Raw genomic sequence first — 9,845 nt, 5'->3', positions numbered from 1 at the left:
GACTCCCTCTTGCCTCCTCTGCCTTTAAAGTCTTCCATAACCTGACTCGTTTCTACTTTTCCAGTCTTCTTACTCCTTATGCCTCCTTGTCCAGTGACCCTGGCCTCCTTGCTGTTCATCACACTAGATGCTGCATTTCTTAACTCTGGACGTGTTCACACGCTGTCCCCCAAACTTGGAACTCAGTCGGCCTCCTAACTTCCCTGGTTTCCTTCAAGTATCTGTTGAAACCCCAACTTCTACAAGAAGCCTTTCTCAATCCTTCTTAGTTCTTATGCCTTCCTTCTAAAAATTATTCCCTATTTATCCTGTCAAGGTATATGGGGTGTTCAGGAAGGACTAGCACGTCTGGTGGGAGGGCTGCCTTTGGTGTCCACCTTCACCCAACTCACTTGTGGCATCAAGAAGTCATGGCATGCACAGCAGCCACATCCCAGGAAGCCGTCTTGGTGAATGGGCTAAACCGTGTCGGGGTAACCCTTAAACCCTTCGATGAGTTAGGGGGTGTCTACTCTAAGCCTGTACAGACTAGCCCAGCAGAATGGGAAGGTGAGAACAATTTCTTCCAACAGCTATGAAAGTGTCTAAAGTAGGCCCTTTGGGGCACTTAGAGCTTGGTCAGACATTGAAGAGGCCAAGGTCATCCACTGCATCCTGAGCCATCACCCACCATCTTCACTTTTGTCCTGCCATTGGACTTCAGTGGCTCTGGAAGAGAGAGTGAGGCTACAGATTTATGTGACTCTACCTCACTGAAATCCAATTCATGCACAAGTCAAGACATCACCCTATGATGTCCTTGGTCCTCTTGGAGAATGGACCACAATTTATCATGTCTGTAACTTATTTGTACAGAGTTTTTGCATGCTGTCTTCCTCGTTAGACTGTACATCACTTGAGGGCAGGCACTTCATTTCACTGTTCTTTGTATCCTCAGCACTTGGCATGATGTCTGGCACATAGTTGGCACTTATTAAATGATTGTTGACTGACTAATAGACTTCATTGGTTGGAGTTCCCTATACCAAGTACATTCCAACTTTACAAATGAAAAACTGAGACCCTAAAAGGGAAATGACCCAGTGCTGCATAGCGCACCATTATCAAAGAGCTGGGACTTAAGTCTATGTCCTGACTTCACATACAGCGGAATATCCTCCATGCTGGGCTGCCTTCACCTGAGCAGAATGGAACCCATGATGGAAACCCAGAAACAGAAAGCTAGCCATACCTGGACCAAAATAGTAGAAGAAAGAGAAAGGGAAGCTGAGGAACCCTGGATGCCAAGAAGAGACATACAGGTAGAGATCCATGAACTCAGTTTCCCCCCTCAGTCAAATGCCATAAAGATAACCTCAATGACCTGTCCTTTGGGTCCTCCCAGTTCTGATCCTAGAAAATCAGATGACCAAGCTCATGAAAGAATATCCTCCATCAGCTTCTCGATTCTGCGAGGAAGTTCCCTTCTTCTGTGGAGAGGAGTGCATGGGTTTTGTGGCAGCTGTTTCCTCATCCTGTAGAGGCTCTTTCTCATTTTGGTCCAAGGTCTTGAATCATTAAGAAGACTTCCTACTGTCAGGTGATCTGTGTTAGCTAGGGTCAACTCCTGATGCTGACACTGACTTACTGTGGCATGACATACTCTCTCTAGGTCTTTTCCATTAACATTGTGTGTTTCATGTAGTAGTTTCATATTTATAAGATGTTTTACAAATGGGACCTCCCTTGATTCTCACAGCAACTCTGCAAAGTAGGTGCTGTTATTCTCCCCATTTTACAAATGAAGAAACTAATAGAGGTTAAGTGACTTATCCAGGATCAGGATGCTAGAAAATTTCTGATGGGGCAGGATTTGAACTCAGATTTTCCTGACTCCGTGTCCTGACTCTAACCACTATACTAGTTAGCTGCCTTTAGTTAAGTTAAATGATTACCAAAAAAATTTTTTTAACTTAAAACAAATTAAATGATCACAAGATCACAGAATAAAAATCCCTACCCAAAATACCCATCATGGGGTCATCCAGGCCCTGCTTAATGGCCTCCAAGGAGAGGCAACCCACTACTTCTCAAGGCTACCTGTTCTGCTTTTGGATATGGGGACTTGGGGACCCTGGTTGTTAGGGAGTTATCCTTGTCATCTTACCTAAATGGGTCTATTCTCAAGGTCAAATACAATCCAATTCCAAAAAAATCAAGCAAAATCACTGAATGTTGAATCAAATGTCAAGGGTTCAAAAAAAACAAAACCATATAATCCCTTGTCTATGACCCTCTAATACTGAACTGGGTTATCTTGACCTGTCTTCTCTTCTCCAAACAAAGCCTCCCCAGCACCTCCAAACAACCCTCATATGCATTGTGCATGAGGCCCTTCGACTTCTGAACAGCCCCTCAATCACAGATGTCCTTCCTAAAATGCATAGCAGAGTGCCTGGTACATGACAAATGCTTGTTGGTTTGACTTCCTACAATGTGGCATCCAGAAGTGCCCACAGTCCTTCAAAGGGCTCTGAACAGGGCAATGGGACTGAAGGGCTGCCCACTTAGTATAGGAACAGCAAGGGTGCTCCTCTCGCAGAGTCATCCTGAGGGTCAAATAGGGTATCTCTAAGATGCTTGGCACCATGCCGGGCACATGGAGGGCCCTTAATGAATGATGGCAATGATGACGATGGCAGCAAACCAGGCCCCTCTTCATAAAGCCCATGACTGCCATGTCACATTATTGGCTCATCTTGCTGTCAGAGTCCACTAAAAATTTTTTTTCTTTAAAAAACGAAATTTTAGATGAATTACTGTGTAACCCTAATTCCTCCCTCTCTCATATTTATGGCACTGAATTCTAGAATCTGAGTGGAAGATGTTTCATCAATCTCTATTCAATTTCATCAGATTGTTTCAGTTCAATGCTTTCACATGAGATGTGTTCACCATCCCACCCATCTAGAGATTTAAAGAGCGGGCTGTCTCTACCTTCGTCTAAATAACTGATCAAAAATGTTAATCCACCCAGGGTCAAGTCCATAGCCCAGAGCCACTCCATAGAAGACCTCCTTCCCAGTCCACAAAAACTATCCCCGACTATACTCTGACTCTGTCCATTCTACCAGTGCTGAATTCATTGAATCCTAGCCTTGCATAGTCCTTATCTCTCAATCTGGAATAGTATGAAAGAGTTTATCACACACTTGGCTAAAATCTAGGTAAACTCTATAGACAGGCTTCTCCTAACCTACCAGTTTAGTAACCTGCCAAAAAAGAAAAAGAAAATGGTTTAGTTTTGGCACAACCTGCTCTTCAGGAAACCAGGCTCACTCTTTATAATCATTCCCTCCTTTTCCTAGATGTTTGCTAACCATCTGGGGACCATCTCTGGTCTTCTTGATCTATATCTGTCCACTGGACTCAGATGGCTCCAGAGCAGAAAGTGAGGCTGGTGACTTTGCACAGCTCTCCCTCACTTAAATCCGATTCACTTGCTAATCATGGCATCATCTTCTTGGTGACATGGTCCTCTTCGAGAACAAAAGACAGACAACAAGAACAGTTACCACTCTCTTTAATGATTTGCCAGGGAATTTTCCTAGGAATTAAAGTCAAAATCACTAAACTAATAGTTTTCAGAATCTATTCTCATCTCCTTTTTAAATTTCATTTTTTACATTGGGGACATTTGACCTTCTCTAGTCCTAAAGTTAAGGGCATCTAGGTGGCACATTCAGGAGGATCTGAGTTTAAAATTCAGCCTCAGACACTTATGAACTATGGGGCCCTGGGCAGGTCATTAACCCTGTCTGCCTTAGTTCCCTCATCTGTAAAATGAACTGGAGAAGGAAATGGCAAACCACTGCAGTATCTCTGCTAAGAAAACCCCAGACAGGGTAACAAAGAGTCAGACATGACTGAAATGAAATACAGGCAATGATGTGTGAAGCCTTGAGGATACAGACAGAGGCATGAGATAGTCCCTGGCTTCAAGAGCTTACAATCTAATGGAGAAGACAACAAGTAAATAGATACAAAGCAAGCTATATACAGGATAAATAGGGAATGACTAACAAAGGGAAGATGCTAGAAGTGAGAGGGGTTGGGGAAGGCTTCCAGTAAAAAATGGGAATTTGGTTGTGACTTAAATCAGAAATTGGTAGTTAGAGCAGAGGAGGGAGAACCTTCCAGGCATAGGAACAGCTGGAGAAAATGCTGGGAATCAGGAGATAGATGGGAGAGTATTATCGGGGAGGGAGATATAAAAGACTGGAAAGGTAGTAGGGGGCCAGTTTTGAAGGCTAAACTGCCTTTTGTATTTGTTCCTGGAGGCAACAGGGAACCACTGGAGTTTCTTGAGTAGGGGAGTGACTAGAAACTCTTTTATTTCTCCTGGATGTTGCCCTATTAGCCCCTTTTGTTCTGCCTTTTCTAAGCCAAAGATCATTCTCCATGACTGAGAAAACAAAGGCAAAATAAGGAAGGTTATACTGCTTTCTCCCTCTCGTCTGGGGTCCTCATCCCCAAGCATTGGAAGCAAAGGGCCTGGGCCTTCTCTGACGCTGCCCTTTCCCCCCAACAAAACCCCAACTCTCTGAGTTCTTCTTCCTTTTGGCCCCTACTTCAGCGCATCACAAATCTTAGCCCTCCCAGTGCGAATCCTACCACATTCTTATACCCGTCCTCTGTGCCTGTCAAGGCTTCCAGCATATGTACCTTTTTTTTTCAATTTTAAGTTTGTTCCTGAGTTTCCAGCACGTCCCTTTGGACAGCATCATCAGAATTGTTTCTTTGTGCATTTTCAGAATTTCACTGTTGACCATCTCCTGTCCCACCTGGGCTGACTTTTGCTGTAACATTTTAAGTCATGGGATCCTACCTAGATTTCCTCTGGAATGAAATCCACTTTTGAAAAAGAAAGAATTAATGAATGGAATGAAGGAAGGAAAGAAAGAAGGAAGAAGGGAAGGAAGGAAGGAAGGAAGGAAGGAAGGAAGGAAGGAAGGAAGGAAGGAAGGAAGGAAGGAAGAAGAAAAAAAGAGAAAATATCAAGACCACATGTCAAACTATCCCCAGATTGCCTCTCCTTATCACAAGCTCTACACTTAGTAACAAACAGGTCCATCCAGGATTCCAGAATTTCCCCACTTCCATCCTTTACAGGATAGCATGATTGCCCCTGAGGCAACTCAGTAGCTCAGTGCATCAAGTTCTGGAGCCAGAGTCAGGAAGTCTTGAGTTCAATCAAGGTCTGTCTCTGACACAAGCTTCGAAACTCTGGACAAGCTGCTCAGCCCCTGTCTGCCTCAATTTCCTTATCTATAAAATGGGGAAGATAATCCTATCATCTACCTCCCACATTTGTGGTGAGAATCAAATGAAATATTTGTAAGATGCTTTGTAAGTCTTAAAGAGTTCTGTGGGATATCTGCACAGTGGAAGTCCCCCATACCTCTGGGTCAACTGTTTTGCAATCTGTGTCCTAAATCCTTTGTCTATTTCCCCTTTTTGCGCCAGTGGTCTGTAATATATTCTGGCAACAAAAATTACTTCTGTTTCTCCTTCTTTTGACTTTCACCTGAACATCTTCACCATGTTTCCCCAGTTGTTTTCTTGGATTTCCCCCATGATTATACCTTCTTTTTGCTTTTTTTTTTTGGAGGAGGGGAAGCAGGGAAATTGGGACTAAGTGACTTGCCCAAGGTCACACGGCTAGTAAGTGTTGTTAAGTGTGGATTGGAACTCAGGTCCTCCTGACTCCAGGGCCAGTGCTCTATTCACTGCTCCACTTAGATGCCCCCAATGATTCTACCTTCTTAATATACAATCCCGCCCCTTCCCTCTTACCTATCCTGTTGAAGGTACACCAGCCATATCAAAAAAGTCCTCCCAGGTTTTGTCCCACTGACACTCAGTAAAGTTCATTTTGCTTCATTGTACATTTGCTGTATAACCTTGAATGAGTTCCTGTTTCTGGGCCTCAGTTTCCCCATGGTATGGTGTCTAATACTCATTGTGTTCCTATCTGCATAAAAGCAGATAATGACCAAGCTTGTGAAAACATAATCATTGAGGAATACCCAATTTTGTGTCCAGGGGCTCTGACTTCCAGGGGAATGGAAGTGTCTGGTTTTTTTTTTCCTTCAGGGACCCTGAGTTGTCAGGGAAGCAGACTGTTTGCTGTGTGACTGTGCCCTTGGGGGCAATATGAGAACTGTTCATGGGCAGTATACCATCGCAGAGATGACCCCCACCCCATCTACTTGTGAAGAAACTGACACAAATGAGATCATTTCAGTGCCAAAGCATTTAATCCTGGGCTGTCAATGGAGGGGGAACCCAAGCATCCCCAGCCCACAACTTTGCCCATGTTCCAGGCACATTCCACTCCCCAATAAATAAATGAAGGCAAAGAAGAGGAATCCCGTATGATCTCTCCCTGCCCATATCAGGTCCCTGCCTCCCCAGGGACCCTCGTCCATAAGAACCCACCCCTATACCCCAGATGGAGCACAGAGATATATAGCACAACATATATACAAAGGGAGGGAGAAGGAATGGTCCATTGGAGGGGAGCCAGTGGTCTCCACGATCAGAAAAAGGAAACAGGACAGGGAGGAGGTGAAAAGTTTTCAGGGAGACAGTGGCAAAGGGTCTACTCCCCATGGATGGGTAAGGGTAGCAAGGGATCCACCCCCCATGTCCAGGGAGAGAGCGGAGGAGCCATGCCCAGGGCTCCTTGGAGCCAGAAGGGATCCACTCCCGCCAGTTGTGGTGGGGAGGGAGGAGAGGGGGGAGGAAGGAATCTGTTCCTCTGAGACATGCAGGTAGAGGAAGAGGTCTGCTCTCTGTTACTCGGCAAGTAATTGGAGGTCCAAACAGGAGGTGATTCATTGGAACTGGAAGGACCTCTTCCTGGGTGATCGACTCTTTGGGGCCAAGCGGGGATATGTTGTCCCTGAGACTGAGTGAAGGTCCGAGGAGATCCACTCTAAGATAGCTCCACAGCGTGAGGCCGGGCAGGGCGTCAGAGGGTCTCTGTTGGGGACTCAAAGAAACCTACCCATTTCGGAAGGGAATTGGCTCCGTTAGGTGGCCCCCGCACTTCCACCGCCATGGTCACCTGGCGGCTGGCGGCAGCACATGCCCCAGGTGCGGGAGGGCAGGGCCAGAAGCAGGAAAGAGACGCCCCCCAGGAGCAGCAGGGTAGCAGCCGCAAGAGCGCAGGCCACCGACCAGGAATACTCGTAACTCAGCCAAGGGGCCGGGCCCGGCCCAGTCCTGGACAGCAGCTCGTGGACCCCCTGGCGGAACAGCTCAAGACTCACCAGCAGCAAAACTCCTATGGGGAGAGAATAGGAAGAAGGGAGCCCAGTGCCCGGCTCAACTGCCCAGGCCACGAGGGGCCCCAGCGCCTGGCCGGCCAGCTCTGGGGACACAGCTCAGGACGAGAGTCCCAGGCTGCAACAGGCCACCAGGTAACAAGCGTTTATTCATTAAGCGCCTACTGTGCGCCAGACAAGACGCTAAGTGCTGTGCGGGCTCTCGGAGCTACACCTCCCAGAGAGCAACAGACTTGGAGGCTTCAACACCTAACACAATATGGCCCTAGAGTCCGCTACGGGATTCAGGCTCTGGAAACCACAACACCCAGCATGCAACCGTGCTGAATTATGCAAATCGCCAGGTTGGGGCCGGGCTGGAGTCTTTGAGCAGCTACCTGAGAGGCTGAAGAAGACTGCTGCATGTGTGAGTAGGAACTCGGCCCCTTTGCTGAGCACCATGATGACGCAGATGCAGCCGAGGACCGTGATGACCAGGGCCAGCGTGGCAGTGATGGCAGCAGCCACTCCGAGCTCTGCGAGGAGAGGTGGGGACAGGGACATCAGAGGGCTCCGGCAGCGCCTACCTGGGGAAGGCAAGCAGGGACTGCCGGGCAGCCTTGGGGAAGTCGCTCCAGCCCTACGGCATCAGTTTCCTCATCTGTGAAATGGGAGCAGAGTGGAGCCAGACAAGCGCTGAGGCCCTCCAGGCTCCTGGAGGCCGCCAGAGTCAGAATCGGGGCAGGGAAGCACCAAGTCCGAGGGCTAAGGGATTAAGGGGCCCTACCTTTCTTAGTCGTTCTGTGCAGAATCCTGCTGTTCTCCCCTGAGGTAAAGAATCTGAAGTAGGAGCAGTTGGCCTCTGTGGAAAGGAGACACAGGCATGGGGGGCTGACATTGAGGACACCTGGGAGTGCGGACATTGGGGACGCTTGGGGTACTGACACTGGGGGACCAGACTGAAATCAGGGAAAGGAAGAGAGGCAGGTGGTAGGACAAAGGAGGAGAGGAAGCCCCAGAAACCTGACTTTGATAGCTTGGTGGCCCTGGAATTGTCATTGTCCTTTTCACACCCACTTCCTCTTATGTGAATTGTGACTAATGAGCACCAACCTCCCTGTGCATGCCAGCACAAAAGATAAAGAGCCGGGTGCAGACGGAGAGAGACAGAGAGAAAGAGACTGGGGGGTGGGGGGGGTGGGAATGGAGGCGGGGGAGACAGACACAGAGAGTGGCAGTAACAGAAAGAGACAGGGAGGAGAAAAATCAAAAGAAGATAAGGAAAGGGAAGCAAATAGAAGCGGGAATAGAGCAGAGATAAAAAGATCGAGTGAGTGTGGAGGAGAGAAGAAGAAAGGGAGACCGAGACATACAGGGAGAGCTTACTTGAGGGAGTCAGAGAGACAGAGATAGAAAGGGGGAGAAAGGAAGAAAGAAAGAGGCAGAATGAGGGAGACAGCAGGATGGGGAGACACAGTATTGGGGGTGCTAAGAAAGGGAGAAGCAGGAGAGGGCACAGACACAGAGACCAGTAATATTAGCAGGAGGGAGAAAGGGATCTCTAGGGAGCAAGAGACAGAGAAAAGGGAGGGGGGGGGGGGGGGGGGGGGCGGTCCAGGGAAGGAAGTCAGCTGGCAAGAGGGTGGACCTTGCAGCACAGGCATGCCCCCACCAGAGCCTAGTCTCCCCTCTTTAGGTTAGAGGTCTGGCCCATTTTCCCCTGTAGGCTGGGGGCCACCACCTGGGTCCATGTCTCCCAGAGGTGGAGTGATCCCTGGGCAGCCTCTGTAATGCTCCAAGGCAGGTCTGGCCCTGACCTCCTCCTCCTACCTCCCAGAGTCCATTCTCAGGTGTACAGAGACAGGCCGAAGTCCAGACTGCTCGATGCCTCTCTGAGTCACAAGTGAGGGCCCTCAGAGGCTCCCAGTCCAGCCCTCCCTGAGCAGTAGCATCTGCAGGGCCAGCCCTCCACCCTGGGCACACTGTCCACAAACAACCTGCTGCTGCTTCCTCCACCCAAGAGCCCTCTGGGGATTGGAGAATGGCCCTCATGCCCCCCCAGCCCCACCCCAGGAGTCCTGGCTTCTTCAGGCTCCACGTCCCCGGCCCTTCGCTGTCCCAGCTACCCTTTTCTGGACTTTCTCCAAGACCAATAGCCTTCTGAAAGGGTGGTTCCCAGATGTGAACACCAGAGATCTCATGAGGGCCCAGGACATGAGACTCACCTGCCTGCTCCTGGAAGCCGGGCTTCTGTTAATGAAGCCCAACATCCCATCAGCTTTCTAGGCTGCCTTATCTCACTGCTGCTGCTGCTGCTCTGCTTTGAGCTTGTAGTCCACTGAGATCCCACAGATCTTTTTCCCCCCTCTTCCTCAGGTGAACTGCTCTTTAGCCTAGGCATTCTACCCTCCTCCGGTGCCTTCAACATTGATTATTTTAAACTCTGGTTTAAGATGATAAAATTATCCCTCTTAAAATTCATTCTTTTAGATTCAGCCCAACCTCCTAGTTTGAGAAGTTCTGGGTCTTCTCTGG

The 9,845-nt window shown here is 48.4% G+C and overlaps 1 protein-coding gene across 1 annotated transcript; it reads right to left on the bottom strand.

Annotated features, from left to right (window-relative positions):
- Window positions 1-6,279: 6,279 nt before the first annotated feature.
- On the bottom strand, window positions 6,280-8,172 carry LOC138168122 (voltage-dependent calcium channel gamma-6 subunit-like; the record flags this gene model as incomplete). The annotated part of the gene is made up of 3 exons (XM_069097154.1): window positions 6,280-7,330; window positions 7,709-7,846; window positions 8,098-8,172. Coding segments are annotated over 3 exons (467 nt in total), but the record flags the coding sequence as incomplete, so codon positions are not given.
- Between the last annotated feature and the right edge of the window lie 1,673 nt (window positions 8,173-9,845).

The sequence above is a fragment of the Petaurus breviceps genome, unplaced genomic scaffold (genome assembly GCF_028583685.1).
Source record: "Petaurus breviceps papuanus isolate PSGF00001 unplaced genomic scaffold, PetGlider_PUasm1.0 351383, whole genome shotgun sequence".
In the NCBI taxonomy this organism is placed as follows: Eukaryota; Metazoa; Chordata; class Mammalia; order Diprotodontia; family Petauridae; genus Petaurus; species Petaurus breviceps.
The sequence above is the reverse complement of the archived record's forward strand: the minus strand, read 5'-3'. Positions and strand labels throughout refer to the sequence as shown.